At 35.4% G+C, this 19,871-nt stretch overlaps 1 protein-coding gene across 2 annotated transcripts in view; it reads right to left on the bottom strand.

The window, feature by feature from the left end:
• The window catches only part of LOC149610657 (potassium voltage-gated channel subfamily KQT member 1-like), a 76,606-nt gene that overhangs the window by 9,247 nt on the left and 47,488 nt on the right, over nucleotides 1-19,871 (bottom strand). For both annotated transcript variants that reach the window (XM_089858708.1, XM_089858707.1), the window contains exons 2-8: nucleotides 4,186-4,276; nucleotides 3,331-3,633; nucleotides 3,126-3,254; nucleotides 2,719-2,829; nucleotides 2,464-2,648; nucleotides 1,248-1,319; nucleotides 522-724 (exon numbers count right to left, since the gene is read on the bottom strand). In XM_089858708.1, the coding sequence (XP_089714834.1) occupies nucleotides 522-724; nucleotides 1,248-1,319; nucleotides 2,464-2,648; nucleotides 2,719-2,829; nucleotides 3,126-3,254; nucleotides 3,331-3,633; nucleotides 4,186-4,276 (1,094 nt within the window). The remainder of the gene's footprint in view (nucleotides 1-521; nucleotides 725-1,247; nucleotides 1,320-2,463; nucleotides 2,649-2,718; nucleotides 2,830-3,125; nucleotides 3,255-3,330; nucleotides 3,634-4,185; nucleotides 4,277-19,871) is intronic.

Here is a 19,871-nt window from a genome sequence, read left to right on the forward strand (position 1 = left end):
GAACTATAAGAAACTGTTCGTCTACTAGAATTTGCTAACTAAAGAACGTATTCTGCTCAAGGACCACATCAGCTCATTTCCCTTGAGTAGAATCCGGTTCTAACTATTATCAAAAGTGGGTGAATTATACAAGTTGTAATGAACCCCAGATATAATTTTAGTGTAACTCGAATTCACATTTAAGATTACCAATGCTTTATTTCCGCAAATGTTAACTACGGTGTATCATGAAACCGAAAAACCACTTCCTTTGTGAAGAAAGCTTTGATATAACAGTATTCTGGAGCTCAATACAAAATTGTATAACTTCTACAATCTAATATAAAACAAAATTCAACCAAGATAATCCGAATGTATTGTACAGTTCTACGTGATATCTTTCGATTTTTATAACCTGGGAAATTTCCAGGCCTATTATTTTCGATCTTATTAAGTTATTAATTAACGTTACAATCCTATGGCGCAAAATAGTATCACGACAATAGAGTGACAAATCAAAATCGTTATATCGTTTATCTTACCATCGGAATTTCTTTTGGAAGCGTCGGAGACGTCTTTGGAAACACTGTCTTCGCTGAAACTCATGGGGATCTTGGAAGAGTTGTCCGCGGTCGTTGAATCCCCGAAACGACCGCGTGGCATTGGCGAGTGAACGCCTGGACCGCTCGGTTTGTGGCGCCGAATGGTCGAGAAGCGACTCACGAACGATGTATTGTGCTTGAATCTGAAGGACGAGGGAATGGTGCGGGACCAAAAGACACGCGATTATACCAACTGGGTCACTCGATCAAATTCATCAAATGATTTAGCTTTGTTAGTAAAAATCAAGTAAGATAAGCCGATGGATCAATGGCTAACACTTTGGGGTTTGCATTCCAATTTTTAAAATCAAAACAGAAATGCGTATTTTATTGAGAGTTGAAATATTGTATCTTTGTCCATTCAAAATTTAAAACGTGAACTACGGGGCTCCAAAAGACAAAAGTAACCGTGAATACCCAACTAGAGATTGGAATTCTGTCCTCTTCAACACCACAGAAGACTCAGAACAACATGGTGGAAGAGGTTAGATATTAACGGTAAATTGATCCAAGGGCTTTAGAGGGAAAAATTTTCAAAAGTATCAGCCTCTATCGTAACAAGTTCCCTCGCAAAAAAGGTTTCCTAAAAATATGGGCAGTTTGTAGTTCAAAAATGGACAGTTTTCAAAAACTTAGATACCCTAAACGGAGGCTTAAAATACTCACAAGCTTCCCCCTGAAGGTGGGAGATCCAGTCTATCTTTACGCTTTATACTTGTGAAGGAGCCAGACGTGTAGCTGCGTGAAATATAGTGCAAAAAAAGAGGAGTCCAGGAAGACGTAGAAATAAATACAAAGAAAAGAGAGATAGGTAGACAGAAATGTTGAGAAAAGATAGACATAGTAAAGAGAGTAAAAGAAAAGAAGAGAGATAGTGTGAGCGGAAAAATCTTCCAAAAAAAGATTTATAAATGTTTTATCTCATTTTTTTTTAGCAAGAGTGCCATTGATTATAATCACCCACAAAACTAGCAAGAACACGATATTTATCGATAATGATTGGGTTATAAATACACCACCATCGTATGGCTAATGATTTACTCACAAACATACCAAAAAGAGTAAGTAGACAGGATTTAACCCTTGGAACAAACCTAGAAATCGATTTCGCCAAAATAAAATCCGTGGGTATTACCGGTCATTACCCAACATTAAAAGCCCTCCTCAAAAACTTCTAATTTGAAGGAATAAAAGCACAGTTTAATCTCTTTTGAACTGAAAAAGTTTTTTTTTTTTGGAAAATACAGTGTGGAAACCTCTATCGTGGTCGAGTATTGAATGGCTTTCTCTTTAATACATTACTTCATTACTATTTTCTTGGATTTACACACTGTATTTTCATATTAAAGACGTGGCGTAACTAGTTACGTTAAACCATGAAAATAATGCTCATTCAATTCATTTTATTTGCTAGTATTAGAGATGGTAGTGCAATTTCTAGCCATATCTATATTGAAAGTATAATTTAAGCCTCATACTACCAACATATTTTTTTTACTACTACAGGAACTTGTTTCCCCAAGGGTTAAGTTTGTCTTAGATTTAAAGGACATGCTTAGGAAAATGGTACGGATGTAATCTAAAGCGTGATGGTGGACAGTGATATCAGGTTAGATTTAAATGTGAGTACATGATATTGTTTAGCGTGAAATATAAGGCAAGAAAAAGGAAGAAATTGGAGTTTGGCTATTTTTACGAATAAGGTTTGCGTCAAGAATCTACGATCGCTAAAATTTACGTGATGCCTCTTGGAGTTGATTTCCCAATTTGGTTTTATCTAAAGTGGATTCACTACTGCTGCGAACGGGGTAATAGCTGCGACTACTATCTCCAGGGAAACGTTCATAAAAGGGCGCTAAAAATGACGATGGAATTAACTTACGCGGGCGGGCTGGGTAGGGGCACTTGGTGAATTTTCCAGGTGGCGACAGACATGGAATTTTCGTCTGCGGCGTAACAACGCCAGAGGCACTGGATCAAGGTGGCAGCGGGGACACGGCGGCGGATCATATGTTTCTGTCGCTGCTGTTGTTGAACTTTCAAGGCAAAGCCAGATCCTAATATTCCCTGAAAAATGTTAAATTTATTATAGTACCATTTAGTATCATGTAAGTATATAGTTTAAGACCTGACTTACCGCAGGAAGAGCGAAAAAGGAAATGCCCAGAAGGGCGCAAAAGGCAGCGATTAGCTTTCCAGGCCACGTTGTAGGGACAGTATCTCCGTAGCCAACAGTACATAATGTTATCTGCAAACAATTACCAGTAAAATGTAATACTACGCCAGGCGCAATGAATTCCTGTTTCACATTCGTGAATTCTTAGGGTTGTAATTTTGCAGGTGGTTTGAGAAGAGTAATTTGAAAACAATATTGCAAAAATGACGGTTCAAATTTACAGTTTAATATTTTTCTCATAGTCATTACGTGTTTCTTTTGTGTTCAACCATCCAAGGACACTTCAAAAGCAACCGTATTAAGAGACCCAAAAATGGGCGTAAGAAATACATTGGAAGTTAATTTCAACGCGGAAAAAGAATTCTTACCACTCCCCACCAAAGGGCGTCGGCAAAATTGCTGAACTTCTCGGCATTGGTGTCTTTCTCGGCAAGAAAAACGAGAAACGACGAAAAAATCAGTCCCAGGAATCCAATATACAATGTCGTTATTAGTTCCTGAAATGCATCGTTCATAGATTTAAGATGGTCATGGTCGTACGATGAGAAATGCTACAGAAAGCAATGAACGTACCTGTCTGTGCGCGTAAACTACCGAACCGAGCAGCTTCCAGGTACCACCTCTTCGATCCATTCGCACCATGCGAAGGATCTGGAAAAACCGTAGACCCCGAAGAGCAGAGGCGGCAAAAACTTGACCGCTACTACCCACCGCGAGCACCACGATTGACGCCACTATCACTATCACGTCTATTATGCAAAAAGGGCTTCTGAGAAACTTAAGGCGCCCCATCCATCCTTGGAACCGTGACCGGCAACCGGCTGACCAGAGACGAAGGAAGAACTCGAAAGTGAACCACACAACCATAACAATCTCCTACAAATAAAAAGAAATGTGTATTTCCTTATACAAAAAAATTTAAATTGTAAATACGCATTCCCCTAAAACAGTGATATTTTAAATTTTATAGACTAGCAAAAACGCTGATTGATATTATAGCAGCTAGAGGTCTAAGTATAAGTTCATAAGATATGTCCCATAAGTTTGTCACTGGTTACTGAGAGCTTGTCATGAAGTGACAAAAGTGAAGCGTCATAAATTCTCTTAAAACCACACCTGCTGAGGGGCTGTCAAAGGCTTAGTACAGACTAAATAGGAATATGGACTGCAAAACAGCGTGTAGTCAATAATCGTGTCGTTCTCGAATTAGCTCTCATTATGTCTCTAGCATTACGAAGTATGGGAAGTGCCATACGTATGGAACATATCTAATATCTATGGTCTACGTTTTACAATGCATGCAGACTTCAGAGGCCACTGGGACATCCTCGGATTGAGGTTAATTACATGTTTCTAAAATTTTCTGTCATAGTTAGCTCTTTAATAAGCAATTATATTAATTCTGATCTTGTTAAATATGTTACTTACCATCCTTAACAAAATGGCACTGGACATTTCTTCAAACTCTTTAATAGTGGAGAAGACGCTTAGCACCAAACACATAAAAACCATAAAAAACCTAGAAATAGAAAAAATGAATATGTACATTAATATTCGGAAATGCATCGAATAAGTTTTCATACAAAATTAAGAACAGTAAGACCATAAAACCCTCAACCCGTATATGCCTTGTCAAAACTTTGATCTTATGGAAATTGTGGTGTGTGTATGCAAGCTTAAAACTTGAGACGAACGTGATGAATAAAAAATTTCTTAAGCTTCTTAGATTCGTACCGTATTTTAGCTTTACAAAATTTACCATCTTGGTATACCAGAAAGCTTTAAATGAAGTACATTAACACAAGGTTCTGAATTGTAAGTTCTTCATAACAATGGAAATTTTTTAAATAAATAGTTTACTGAACCAGGGAGGAGTGGAATAGGAGACTTATTATAGGCTAAGACCATTAAATACAGATAGACTGGAATAAAAAGCTAAAACACCCATTCTCATCCTGTTAAGGCTATGGTTTGAGTCGAAAATGTTTCAATATTGATCGCTGCGTGGCGCTAGAGGCTCTGCCCTAAAAGAACCACGCGTCGTATCTCCATTCCGGTCCATCTGTGTTTAATGGTCTTAGTTGTAGGGTGAACTTGAATCTTAAAACTTCCCACAGTTACAGAAAGGGGGTCACTAAAAAATAGGAGGTTAAATTGGGTCATTCTTGTCATTTGACTTATTGTTTGTATTTAGCGTCCTCTCTCGAATAATAAAGTATATTTTCAATATTGGTCATGAACGCATGTTCATTCGTGTATTCACCGGACTAGTCAGTCAGATTCTCTCGAGAAATCAGTTCGTTGTGCGTGTTTTCGGGAACTCAGATGCCACTGGCCACGTGATAAGTGCCAACCCCTTTTTTTCCCCGTTAGGTTTTTTAACCTCTTATCCCTCCCATTTTGGTAGTCAAGAATTACGGCTTTATCTACTCCTCCATGATTTGCGCATAAAATTTTTCTAGCATTTCAAAATACATTCATAACTTCGAGTAAGTCAACTTCACTTTTTACTGGTTCTTGTTTATTTCTAGGTTTGAATAAAACGTTTTCTTCCCCACAATGTATATACGTCTTCGTTAAATAAAAGTATTTGATACTAGTAGAATATGGTACGATATTTTTTAGAAAGTAGCGGTCGATAAATCGATGAAAAGTATCGTACAGAATGGTCGGATACTGATTAAAATCCGAAAACAAAACTCAAGTAAAACTCAAATTTCTCTCTAAAATCTTCAAAATAACCCAAATCTCCGCTGGAAATTTTCACTGGGCATATTACAATAAAATTTAAAGACATCTTTAAATCTTAAAGAGTAGGCGTGGCAAAAAGTATTTAATTCCTCACAAAAATTATAAGTTTCCAACCCCTTGAATATCCGCGTATATGACAAAAATAGAGACGGTGCAGCGTGTCATTCTCAGGTTTTGCCTAAAGACACAAAACTTAAATTTTTCTTCAAGATTGGTGGTATATATGAACTGTGATAACTCTAAAACTTGTTCGGAAAAAAAGTAATTTTAACCCGTGGCTAAATCAATACAACAAAGAAGAATTCTTTTTTTCCAGGTGCATGTTTCCCGGCTAAAATCTGGCTCGGCTTTGAGATTCGAATGTAATTTATTTTAGAAAAATAAAAAATTAAGTTTCGATTCTCCTTCCAAAGTTTAAAAATATTCGCCATCATATTCTGTTAGTCTCGTGGAATATCAAAATTTTCATATTTACTAAGATTTGTTTCCTATCTTGTTTTATATATCAATGTACACATAATATTATAATTTTAAAATTATTTATTTGAGCAAAGCACTAGTTAAAGTTCCGATTCACCTTTAAATTAAGTTTTAAATATTAGCACTCATATTCTGTTAGTCTATTGAAATATCGAAATTTACATAATTACTAGAATTGTAGAAACGTGTATCTCGACATTATATGAATTTTTTGTAATTATTTCTTCAAGCATTACAAAAACCCTGTTGAATACTATTTAAGATGCAACCGCTAAAGGAGTAATCAAATTCATTGGTCAGTGCTGATGGAGTGGTCAAACTCCAGTAATCGATTTGCTAATCACTGGTAATCACTAATATTTTTTGAGGTAATTAAAATCCGAGGTAATAAATAGACAATATGTAATATCATGAAAATATAAAATTTATGCCAGTAACCCTCGGAATGATTTTAAAAGAAATCTTCGAAAATTATCGAAATCATAAAACTCATATATTGACATGAGAAAATCCAACTGATTTCGTCGGATTTTGAGATTTTTCCGGTGATTTCAACGGATTTTGCGATTTTTCCCTTGATTTCGTTGGATTTTGAGGTATTTCTTGTTATTTCCACGGATTATTGATTTCGGATTTCTTAAGTTGGATTTCGCGGGTAGCGTACGGGATTTCGTGAATGACCGACCCCTCGGAATAGCATCTTAGTTCAGAGAATAACACTTATCCTTTAAGCAAATATCAAAAATGGTTTCTGTCGATACTTTGCAAGTCCCTTTAAGCAACTTCTCGAGCAATTTAACTGTTATATAAGATTTGAAATTTCGATCGTTTAAAATATATAAAAGCGGTCGTTTGATATATTTGCAATCATTAAGGTATGTGAATCAGTGGGCCTTCTGACATTATAAATTTTAATCAGACTACCCGTACATGCCAAAATATATTTAAATTTCACAGCCCTTTCCGAGTTCAAAACTTGATCGTGAAAAACATCTAATGGATTATTCATAAGAAAGTAACGAAAACAAATCTTGAAAAAAGGTACGAGGTAATAACTGTAATAACAAATCCCCAAGTGCTAATATTAAAAGTCAGATTTTGGACATGTTGAAGGTTATGACGGTAGAACCTCCTTCGTAAAAATATATCTGTCGTAAATTTGGGACAATCCTCGACACCAACGGGACCGAATCAGTGACGTTGTTTTCTTTTTGGTGGAATCATATTTTATCAGCACAAATATCCCTTGAGAGCCTTTAACGTCCATCTAACCCGTAATTTCTACATCAAACTTCGTCTTTTCTCAAAACTGCGATATGGATGTTTTCTTAATGGCCAAGAGGGTTATGACGTCACCGGAGCTAAAAACATCATCGACTGTCTGTCTGAAGGATGATAGGGTGATGAAGGGAAAAGATAAAGGATGGCCGAGATGTCACTAAACGTCTATTAGGTGAAGTAAAGCGAAATTTTAGAGTTTTTCGTTTTCCACTTTCTCTGGCCATAATCTATGTAACATTTCCATAATTTTCTCAAGCACGTCTCTAATAGCTTACCTATATCCGTTCAAACTTATTGGTTCGACGATTATCTAATAATAGTAATAGCCCAAACATCCAATTTCATAACTGCAATGAAATAAATGAAGAAAAGCCTAAATTCACATAACCACAGTAAACAGTGACCAGATGTAAAAAACCCAACATTTTCTTTAACTCTTAGTATTTAGTTCACGGAAATATCGGAACAGGCTTTCGACTCTACCCTTAAAAATATCAAACTTTTCAAGACTAGCTGATTCGGTTTTCGGGAATTAGAAAATTCTCATTCACGATAACGCTGTTATCTATAACAACCACTGGTGACACTTTCTTTAGTAACTTGGTTTCGAGTGCTGAAGTAAGAAAAGTGACAGTTCTTCGCCAAAAAAAAAGCATTTGTTATTTAAAAATAACAAGAGAGTGTGTTAGATTGAAATTGAGGTTTACAAAGATATAAGGCCATATCTGTGGTGGTTGTTATTTGAGATTTTATGATTTAAATGTTTTTGAATTACAAGGATAAAAGAGTTTTGCAATCTTATTGGAAATACTTTTCCAAACGAGAGTTGAAAAACAAATACCAACATAAAACGAAGTTCTAGACCATAAACCAGCATAAGGGCAAAGACTTTTATACGTCAAGTTATAGACTACAGTTGAGGCCTGGCTATTCCTAGTACAACGCTTCCTGTCACCATGCAAGCCTTTCGAATATGACACAGGCAGAAGCAAAAGGATGAGAAGCGGTCAGCCTCTCGATCATCCGCAGCAACCCCTGGCAGTTTTCAAGCGTTGCCTTTTTCACCCGCCTAATAAATCTGCTAAAACCCGCCCTATTAAACTGCAAAACGTCCTGGAGTTCGGGAGGTCTAAGAAACGCAGAGTCACGTAAGCTATCCTAGTTCACGGTGTGTAGAGGACGAGCGATTGTGAGAGAGAAACGTCCGGAGCGACTCTTGGTTACATCAAAATCTTGTTGACTTTTCTCGAGAGCCTAGAGGATATATACCATCTCTCTTCTCTTTCGAAAGCGTAAACATCTTTCAACCGCTTCGCTATCCCCTACTTGTATGGGAACTCTCGTTGAAGTTGAAAACGTCGTGTCCACTATCAATGTCCATTTGTACTTGACCAATGCTTTTATCCTTCAGCGATAAAATGGACTAGGGGAAATGGTCAGTGTTTATTTTAAAGCTTTTTTAGGTAGGAAGGCAAAAAGTATTGAATGACAGTAGGTTAGAGGCCGATCATCGGCGAATGCATTTTAGCCCTATGCATAAGTTTATAAGATGTGTTCCATAAGTATGACACTACCTATACTTCGTAATGCTAGAGACTTACGGAGAGCTAGTTCGAGAGCAACGAGAGAATTGACTACACTAGGTTTTGAAGTCAATCTTCCTATTTAGTCTGTACTAAGCCTTTGACAGCGCCTCACCAGGTGTTGCTTTTCGAGAATTTATGACCTACGTCACTTCATGACAAGCTATCAGCACCAGTGACAAACTTATGGAACATATCCTTGTGAACTTATAGTCCTAGTGTATCATTTCAACAAGAGACTCAAAAAGCTAAATTTTAGAAGTTTACTTCAATTACTGTCATCTGCTACACCTTCAATTCAATTGTCATAGACCTCTTCTCTCTAGTATTTTGTAACCCTCCGCTGATGACATTAAAAGAAATGATAGTTCTCAAGTATGTAGGCTAAAAAAGCAACCTACATAGAAAACTTTATGGTTTAAACCATTGTATAACAACTTTAACAACAACAAAAAAAAGCTATAAAAATGGTGTCCAAAACATATCTCGTTTTAATGAAGCTGCAAATAACAAAACATAGTAATACAAACCTAAAAGTTTCATTAAGCTATATATTAATATATTAGGTAGCCTCTGACCCCGCTAATCGATGAGGAAAGGGCCTAAGGTTGAGTAAAGCGCAGGGTGAGAGAATCATCAAGGCTGATCACGACGTAACTTCTGTTCCTTTTTTTCTGAGTAATGGACCCAGCATTACTATTTAGCCTCGATAAAAAAGAAAATTAAAATTCTAACGCAATATCTAGCTGACGCCCAAAAATTGGAGATATGAAAAGTATACATTATAACGCCGGATGTTTTATCTCGTTTCTTGAATTTATTCAAATACCTCCTTGAAAATTGAATTGAAATTTATTTCTGGTTCGATCATACTAGGGAAGTATTCGAAGTTGCAACAGCAAGATATCTCAACAATATTATTATTTCATAAAAATGATACACTTATTTTGCTTGGAAACCGTTTACTTTCGACTACGAAATCTTTGTACTAATCTGCAGACTTTCAAAAATTGATTGTGCACAATTAGAAATTAGTAAGATGCCTTTATCTTCATCAGCACTTATTCATAATTGGACTTAAAACACAAAATTAGCACGAAACTTGAAGGCTTGAGCTCCAAACCACGGAAATATTGTGACTTCTTAGTTTTTAATTATTAAATTAATTGACAAATGATGAAAGTGAAAAGCCTCATACTTATAGCATAGTATACCAATTTCTACCGTCGTCACTATTGTGTTTATAAGGGAAAATAATTAATGCTCTAATATTTTCGTTAAGGTCATCACAGCTATGAAACAAAGTACCATTCAGAACTCAAACGTGACGAGATATATGTAAGGAACAAGTGAACAAAGGCGGAGAATATTGAGGCGTAGTAGGGGCGGACGTGGATTAATAGGAAAAACAGAGTAAATGAAAATACTTCTCTGCCAATATTTTTCAATATATTAGATATGTTCCATAAGTACGACACTACCTGTACTTTGTAATGTTAGAGACTTACAGCTAGAGCTAGTTAGAGAACGACAAGCGAGAATTGACTACAAGCGGTTTTGCAATCCATCTTCCTATTTAGTCTGTACTAAGCCTTTGATAGCGCTTCGCACCAGCCGTCGCTTTACATAAATCTATGGTGTGACAAGCTCTCAGAAATCAGTGGCAAACTTATGGAAAATACTTTACAAACTTATGGAAAATACTTTACAAACTTATGGAAAATACTTTACAAACTTATGGAAAATACTTTACAAACTTATGGAAAATACTTTACAAACTTATGGAAAATACTTTACAAACTTATGATAAAAGCCAAAATATATAATATCTAGGTGCAAATAACTCGAATCTGCGAGTATAACACCTGTGATCAAAGAATTTATTAGTGACAGTACAATGTGTTCAAGCAGTATGGTAGACTTCAGCTATGCTTACATTTACATGGGAATAGGTTCAGAATTTGTTTGCGCAAACTACAGTCTTGAAGCCCTATTCATTACCAGTGGGATGCAATTGCAACAGCCTTGTTTACATTTTAGGACGTTTCTGTCGGTTCACTCTGCTGATGCTGTCACCGAGACAGGTGAAAATACCCTTAAGACTAGTATATCATCCCAGGTGAAATATCGTTGAAAACTAGATATTAGCCTCCATCATGTCCGTTTCTGGTAAACCAACTTGAAGAAACCGAGTTTTTAATCAGTTTCTCAAGTATCAGTTTTGTACACACTAAACTTTGGAAGCTCTTGAAACCGGTTTCCAATGTATGTATCCAGATCATTTGTTTACAAGTATTTCTCAATCACAAAGTAATTTTTAAATTTAGTTTAATAATCAAAATATTTATTAATGTGATTTCCATCTTGATATCAGTAAGGAATTACATATACTATTGAATTATATAAACCTTATTGAAGAAGCAATCTTTTATTTTACTTTTAAGGCACTTATAGTACACTATAGTTTTAAATATTTATGGTTGACTTTTACGAATTCATACTGAGTGGGTCAATATAGTGCCATTTTGAAGCATACGGAAAATAATTCTTTATGTCTTACTGCTATTTCGAAGGGGATGCAGGGGTCGCAATGTTTTACGACCAATATATTTTATTTATACATGTATATATATATACATAGGAGCATAAAACAAGAGCCCCGCCCGTACTTCGAAGCCAAAGCTAGCCAGTTTGACGGAAGATGCCAAAAAAAAGAGTAAAAACTTTCCTCTATGATAAACAACTGCCCTCGTGCAACCCTTCGTCAGATCTCGGACTTGATCCCTTGGAGGAAATGAGGCCGCGTAGCAAACAAAGAATGTATAATAAATTGCTTTAACCATACACGAAAAAAAGCATAAAGAAAGGCAGACGCTAAAATTTTCATGTTTTTAAGTGAAATGGTCTAGGGTCTTCTACGAGAATAATGTAGCAAGGTATGTTTGAGTATAAGCGAGAATGCACATATGAGGTTTTTGTTGTAATGGAGAGCTAGTAGTGTAAAGGTAAGAGTTGTTTTAACGGAAGTAACCGATGTTGTTGTTGTGTGAATGAATAGCGGCGCAATTAGTTTATTGTGATGTTATCGAAAAAAGGGTGTTTTACATAAATAATATTATACGTATGGTTATATATAAATAAAATTTATATATATAAATATAAAGATATACTTGGTATGATTAAGATGGAATAAGCAAAAACAGGAATACATATAGCTAATTGGAATCATTTTATAGCCAATTTGTTAACGAACCTAGGCAGATTTTGAGGGAAGAGCTTGGCTTATCATTACTTATGATGAATTTTACCTTACGAATAATTTATCTCGCTGCGCGTGCGCCTTACCTCGAGCTGAATACCAATGAAATCAGAGTTATGACGCGTGCACCACAAAACGGGTATAGTAATAAACATGGGAGAAATGATTCCAATTATCTGTTTGTATTCCTGGCGGAAAACATATTGATAAAAAAAAACGCCCCTACAAGTGGGTTTGCCGAAAAGTCCGCACGCTAGGCAGGAAAATCGACTACTGGGGCAGTTACACTGAAGCGTTTTTAAGGTTAATAATAAATATACTTATTTTTTAGTTTTTACTCTAATTTCAAGTTTTCAAGATAAACTGCTACCAATTTTATATAAATATATCAAAGTTATTAAATTATTTGCAATAAGTTTGAAATAAAAGATATTTTGCATTCTAATTGCGGACCAGACATTCTGGAAGAGTAGCTCAGTAGCCTCTAAATTTGAAACATTTTGAAAGTACATTTATCCGGAAAAAATTTGACAATTTGATATTGGACTTGGATTTGCTATGTCCAATCATTATTCATTTTTAATATGGCCACAAAGTTTATTAAAATGTTGTTAATGCCAAGGGTTAAAATACACGAAACCCGAATCCATAAATTGTAAAAAAATTACCCTCAAGTTCCAAAGGTCGAATTTTGGTAAAAAAAAAAATACCGAACTAATGCTCCGAAATGACTACGGTTATTCTAACATGGAAAATCATTCCGAATCATCCGTGAATGGAACATAATTATACGGAAATAATCAGCATAAGTGGGAGACAAATCCATTTCACCCTAAAAAAGAAAAGAAATCCACCGGGTTTCCATTATTCTTTTTCTCCTCGTACGTCATGCCGTTATTTTTGTTCCGGCAATGGAGATAACAATAAAGCCTGTTAGGACGGGATAAGATTCCTAATAGTTTCCTCGGGTACCTCCTTTTCATCCATTTTATCCCCCATATCCTCCAAAACCCTCTCCACTCTCTTTCACGTCGATCCAATCTTGAAGAAAAGTACTCAATCGAAAACGATTCGCGAGAAAAGCAGATAGGGAAAGAACCACCAAAGATATCAAGAGAGGACAAAAAACAGGGTCTTTGCAAATGGACAATAAAAGTCCTTGAGGGTCAGCGCAGCGGATCATTCGCGAAACGTATGCCATGCAGGACCGGACATAAGTAGAGTCCACGAGAACGAACTTCTCTCGGCAAATTTTTTTCTGACGACGTTATTCTTCTTTTTTAGAGCAATGTATAGTGTTCAAGGCATTACAATCCAGAAAGACGTTTTGACTTGGTTGGTTGCTAATCTACATGTTGCGATGTTTTCTTTGTACGCTATTCCATAGCTAACAAAAGCTGCAGTGTCTACATTTTGTCATTTTCGCCTAATGTGTCTCTCATCAACAAAATTGAAATACGACATAAACAACTTAGGACTAGGTATACTTCATTACTTGAATCAAACAAACGTCTTTTGGCAATGTAACAGTACAACTTCCAGAAAATGCAACTTGTACAGTACAAGTTGCATTTTCTGTAGAATGAGTGACTGACTAATAACTAATTTGTGGGAAATATATCAGATGAAGATTTCCATATGGGTTTCACAAGTTGTTTGCTGGAGTGAAAATGTTATACAAGATCGTGGTGAAGCTAGGACTATTGTTGCAGTGTCAAGGGATTTTTGTGAGTCTACAAATGGCATAGATTAGCTGGCTGTTAGGGTAAGCAAGGTCGTTCACAAGAGACGTAATTAAGAAACCTTTAGTTTATTTTGAGCAGCAAATTAATATATAATTGTGCTGAAGCAAGTTGCACAAATGGCGTCACATTAACAGTATGACTTAGCGTCTTTAAGAATATACTACGTCGCTTCATCTTTGGATGCAAGTGTATTTTGAAACTTCCGCAATTTCTAATTTTCAATATTTTATTATGTAATTTCATTTTCAATTCCCTAGCTCAGTTTCCCTACAGGAGAGCCACTCTAATGCAAAGTTGTTTACTTCCTTCGGCGAAGCAAGTAAACCTGTAAACTCCAGTAAATATGAGCCTTGATATTAATGCGATAACAGATCTTAATGTGATTAAATATTACTGACGCCTCAAAAGGTGTAAATATTAAATTATTTTACTGAATTTGGAGCTGCTTCATCCTAAAACTGTTTGCAATATGTGCTGTTCCACGTACTATAATTTAGTCTCCAAATACACTGAGATTGAAATTGGCAAAGACAGTTACGAAAAAAAAAGTAAAAAGCGAACAATAATCTACATTCTTAAAAAAAATATATATCAGAAAATTGTTTTTGTAATACCGCATTCGTTTTCTCAGCAAACAGTGTGTTGAAAAATAACCCAACGTAGGTAATTTTACATTCACCAGTAAAACACTCTTATTTTTTCATCGCCAAAAAGCACTTTCTTGTTTTATTCTATGAGGAGAAATGATAAATATATTGTACTGAATGATCGACAATCCTCTTATTTCGTATGGCAGTTTGAGTTTCGCTTAACAAAGTACAGAGGGAGAGCTTCTACTTCGTTAATATAACTCTTCCTAACCCCATTTTGTTTAATATATCGATTCTAAAGTTCTTGTCTCAACGGTCGTACAATTTTGATTCAAGAGCAGTTAACTTCATCCTACCTGTACTTCATTTTGGATTTATTGGGAAACGGGGAAGGGAATAGCTTGCCTTCGAAGCACCGTTAAGCGTCAGATTCAGAATGAATGAAATTGTGTGGTTGATCCGAGGCTTTCGAAAGTACAAACTATACGACATTAACTTTACTCGGATGTTATCCAGTTCACATTAATAATTCTTGAGGTTTTTAACATGATATAGTCTTTATACCATCACCTGCCATCACCAAAATGCAGGGACTATTTTTGACGTTCTAATTTGCGTTGTTATGTAACTTTGTTTATACAAGGTGTTCCAAAACAAGTTGGGAAACCAAAATAAACCTCTCCGAGTCGAGATGCAATTAAGACGTATTTCTAAAATAATTATACAAATAAATATAAATTATATTAATTCTTTTAATCGTCATTAGTATGCATTAACTCTAGTTCAATCGTTTAAAGAAACCTAATTCCTAAAATCATTTTAAACACAGCTGTTGTTGACGTTTAAATTCAAGCCTATGCCTCTTTAACAATTTTTGGAAATTAAGGGTATGGGCGATTGATTCGCGAAAGATGAAAGAAACCTCGCAATTGCGTGAATCCCTAACGACTGAAATAGAAGCCGAAAATTGCTTTCTGCGCACACGTTTTCTCCGATTTGCCAACTGCGGTGACATAACAACACACGAATTTGGGCGAATTTTTGATGAAAATGTTCTATAACATTTTGCCCCAATGACCACCGTTTATAAATTATGATTAGAGTGTTTTAGAGATGACCCAACAATTAAATTAGCATTTACCCTCAGTTTCTTACTCAAGTTTTAAGGGATCATACGTAAAATCCTCTAATTGATGGAGGGCAAAATGTCATAGAACCTTTTTGACTGAAAGTTGCCCATATAACCCACCGTACTTCGGTTGAATCACCCTTTTTGCAACACTTTGTATAGGGCCTCTATTTTAACATTGGTGTAGATTAAGATTTGCTTTAAAAATAGATGGTTATTTCCCAAATGTTTCGCTACTTTCGTAATATCATTAGGGACCATCTAACGTCTATTTTTTTCGGAAACAAAATACACCGATTAGAACTGAACTAAAAGGAAAGTAAGGAAAATCTGATGTTTGATATATTTATCAGATACCTTCAAAGCGTTAACGTTTCTTTCTAAAATATTGGATTTAAAAAGACATGTTAAACCTCTTTCGCCTGGAAAATAAAGTAAGATAAACACTAGCCAGGTGTCAGTATGTCGAACGTAACGAAATATCTACGTTTCTAACCCGTTTAAATAGAAAGAAACTTCCGGAAAAAAATCCCCGACTAGTTTACAGCAAGAGCACACTATATGGTTCGACATAAAAATAAACGGAAAGGCTCTAGCTATCGCTGAGAACGTCAGAAGGAACGTCATAGATTGAAACATTTAGAAATATATCGAGGTCAAAATACCAAAATAGATTTCTATCCGATAACAGTAGACCAAAATGTATTTCATGAAAAAAAGCACATTACATAATAAAAATAATTATCAAATATAGTCAAAGAAAAGATACTACTCCGCTATTACCATAAATTCTGTTTAGTCGAAAACTGAAATTCACTTTAACGCGTTCTGATTGAAACCTCGAAAGAAAATGTTACAACGCTTCCTGCGAAGTTTTGGACTAAAATTTTATCCATTGAGCAACACTTGATTGTAAATTTGGATTTTTTACATATCAGGCAAGAAATTTGAATTTACAACTCTTGGTTGTTACGTATTACGTCAATGTAGTCTCAAAATTGTTCGGTTGTAGGATTCATTGATTCAAAAAGCATACTAAATTTCTAAAATGTCAGTATAACTTTCCCTCACGTTCTCGCTTTAAACAAACTCCATAACCTCTACATTATCGATTTGAAAAAGATGGTATTAGCAGCAAGTATATAAAAGAAAATTGCAGAATAAACCTTTTCCTTTTCTACTCCAAAGAGTGTATAAAATAATGAATATTTCTAATTGCAATCAATTTTCTTACAGACTTTTACGCGTTAGGTCAAGGGCTTTGAAGTATAGCCACCGGACGTCATGTGCTTATTGCGTAGTCCCCTGTAAGAAAACGTACCTCCTAGATCATTCTTGAATTAATACATGGTTTCAATTTGAAATTATCATTATTTTATATGTTCTTTCGAATAGAAATAAAAATTAAAACTTTTAACCCTAAAATATTATGTTAATGTAAAACTATAAATCAAAACAAAATATTATTGATTAAATAATATCATCATGAGCTTCGCAAACACCTCAAGGTCATCGAAAACCTGTAATAGGGAAATATCGTAATCTTTTATTTTGTTTTCTTCGATACCTTGTCTGGTGGCCTTGCCAAGTTTTTTGAAATATATTTTTGACCATAGAAGAAAAATGATTGAAAAAACCAACTCCCGCCCTACTCATGTATGGGACAGTTAGGAGCGCCGCACTGGCCATAATCTCTATACTTACAGAGGAGCAAAGTAAGTTTCAACCCTTGGTTCTCTCAAAACAACTAGTTTGACCTTTACTGAACAACTAGAAATAGGTTAACGAATTCTTGCTGGATAAAAATAATCAGTAAATATAAGCAATACATAAAGTAGGAAGACCGTTACTCTTCCATTTCCGGGCTCCAACTGCGATGGTGCTTCACGCCTATTCATCGTAATTCAAGAAAATGTGTACGGTTTTTCCTCTATTTAAATGGGAATTTTGCCTTTGCTACTAGTTCTAATTATGTTTTATTTTACAAATATTTACGAAAGGGTTCCCCAAAACACAACTAAAGAGGTCTTCAACAATTAAGGATACCAGTGAAATAGTAACGACTCTGAAGAGATTTAAAATGTTCCAAGAAAACATTCCTAGTATTTGTTCTTGAAAATTCATTTCCAAACGTGGATATAAGAATGTTTTTCAACGTTAATACCTTTCACACTCGAGTTTCATGCACACTGGAAGCAGACAAGAAACGACACGCTCTAATGGCCTACATCGTTTCTCGATCAAAATCTAGATCAGTTTACATTAGCTAAAACCTTCAAGATATAAAGTTGGATGAAGACGTGAAGACACTCGCGTGAAGAGATCGACTTAAGACTAGTCCTATATACGGATTGAAAAATCACCTTCTGATAGAGAATGGACACGCAAAACTCACTAGTGCTGTGAGCGTCGTAACAGTTTTTGGAAAGACTGTCGAAAACTTTTTTAAAATCAAATTATGCTAATTTCTGAGTAGTATAGCGATGGACCGAGCTTCTAGCAAAACGTTAAAGTTTAGGATGTCAGTTTTCAATTAGGGAAATCGGTTTTCAATTTGTCAAAGATGATAAATGCTAATACAACCTGACTAAGTGCTTTGTTTTAGATGCATTTGCATGACAGTCATTGGCTTGAACTGAAGGGATTATTTATTCAACGCGCGATGAAATGGCAAAAGTTGGAAAGTGTTTCGCAAATGCGTGTCTACTGTAGTTCAAAGTAGAATGTAGCCTTGGTAGAAGTGGAATTAAAAGTACGGACAAACATTTTTCCAAGGGAATATTTGTCCCTTCCAAGACTGGAAATCACATGTTGATTGAATCATAAGTTTATCAGATATGTCCCATAAGTATGACACTTTCTATACTTCGTAATGCTAGAGACTTACTGAGAGCTAGTTCGAGAACGAAGCGAGAACTGACAACACTATGTAGTCCATCTTCCTATTTAGTCTGTACTAAGCCTTCGACAGCGCCTCATCGCGTCGCTTTACGAGAATCTATGACGTTTCACCTATGTCACTTCATGACAAGCCCTCGGTAATCAAGGAAAAGCTTATGGAACATGGTCTTATTAACTTATAATTGAATTAATTAAATCTCTTCGTGTTGCGTCTTAGAGAACATTGTGGTTTCGTCCTTTTACATAACAAAAGATACTTTTGAGTCATATTATTGAACTTTTATAATTAAAAAAGTAACATGATTGTTGAAAATATATATGCGTTCATTAAATTTGTTTAATTTGAGAGTTTTAACTAATTCTCGATTGTTAATATCATATGGATAATGCAGGACAAACATCGTCCGAGTATTCTTCCTCAATGTATAAGCAATACCCAAATATTAGAAAGAAATTGCCTATTTTCCATTGTTTTCTACAGTAGGTTAAAATTGTTAACGAGATACCCATTATCATCACTAAAACATATTTGTAATGTCTTACAACAGTCGGCAATCTTATATATACGTTATGTAAGCAAACGATCTATACCATAGGAAATCATATAGTAACAAAAACAATTTCAGATATAGTATCTATATGTGATTATTTAATTGAAACCATACAACTACCGCCAACGTCAATTTTTAATTTTAGAACCGAGTGTAACGCACCCTATCCAATTAGGTAATGGCATTCTTGTACACTATATCCCCGCATCAGCTGAGAACTCTAGCCATTGTTTATCCAGGATAAACACGCCGAAGTGAAAAACAATCTCAATTCTGCGGTATTCGCCATAGAGCCTAAATAACTTAACGCAGAGTCACGTTCAGTCACGCTTCAAGTCCAGCGCTATGAGTTAATATTTTGTCTGTAATAAAATAACCTAGATTAATCGCGAAGTGAAGGATGCGTCCTATCATCTCGACCAACGATATTTGGCGAAACTAAACACTACGTACGGTATATATCTTGATATACGACAGAACGAGTGCCAAGAATTTGACACGTTGGATTGGTGCGTCACGGAACGCTATCGCTAAAAAACTATTTGCGTAAGAGAGACACGAGGCTAAAAGCTGTGCGATTTACCTTTTTTTGTACCGAATATCTGAAATTTTGGAAAACGAAACGAATGGGTTTGCCAAGGCCAAAATAAAAATATGGTAAGCAAGACCTATCTAATGGTATATTAATTTCATCATTTCACATAAAATATTCAAAGTATGAAAACCGCACTAATCAAAATTATCTCTTTCGCATTTTAACCGTATTTTTTCCAATTACCTTAATATCTACCTGATATTTAATCTCGAAGACATGAACTTCATCCAAGATTAAAAGTCAAAATAC

Source organism: Phalangium opilio, unplaced genomic scaffold, assembly GCF_054372755.1.
Source record: "Phalangium opilio isolate 3A_F unplaced genomic scaffold, DU_Popi_V2 ptg000329l_1, whole genome shotgun sequence".
NCBI classification, from domain to species: domain Eukaryota; kingdom Metazoa; phylum Arthropoda; class Arachnida; order Opiliones; family Phalangiidae; genus Phalangium; species Phalangium opilio.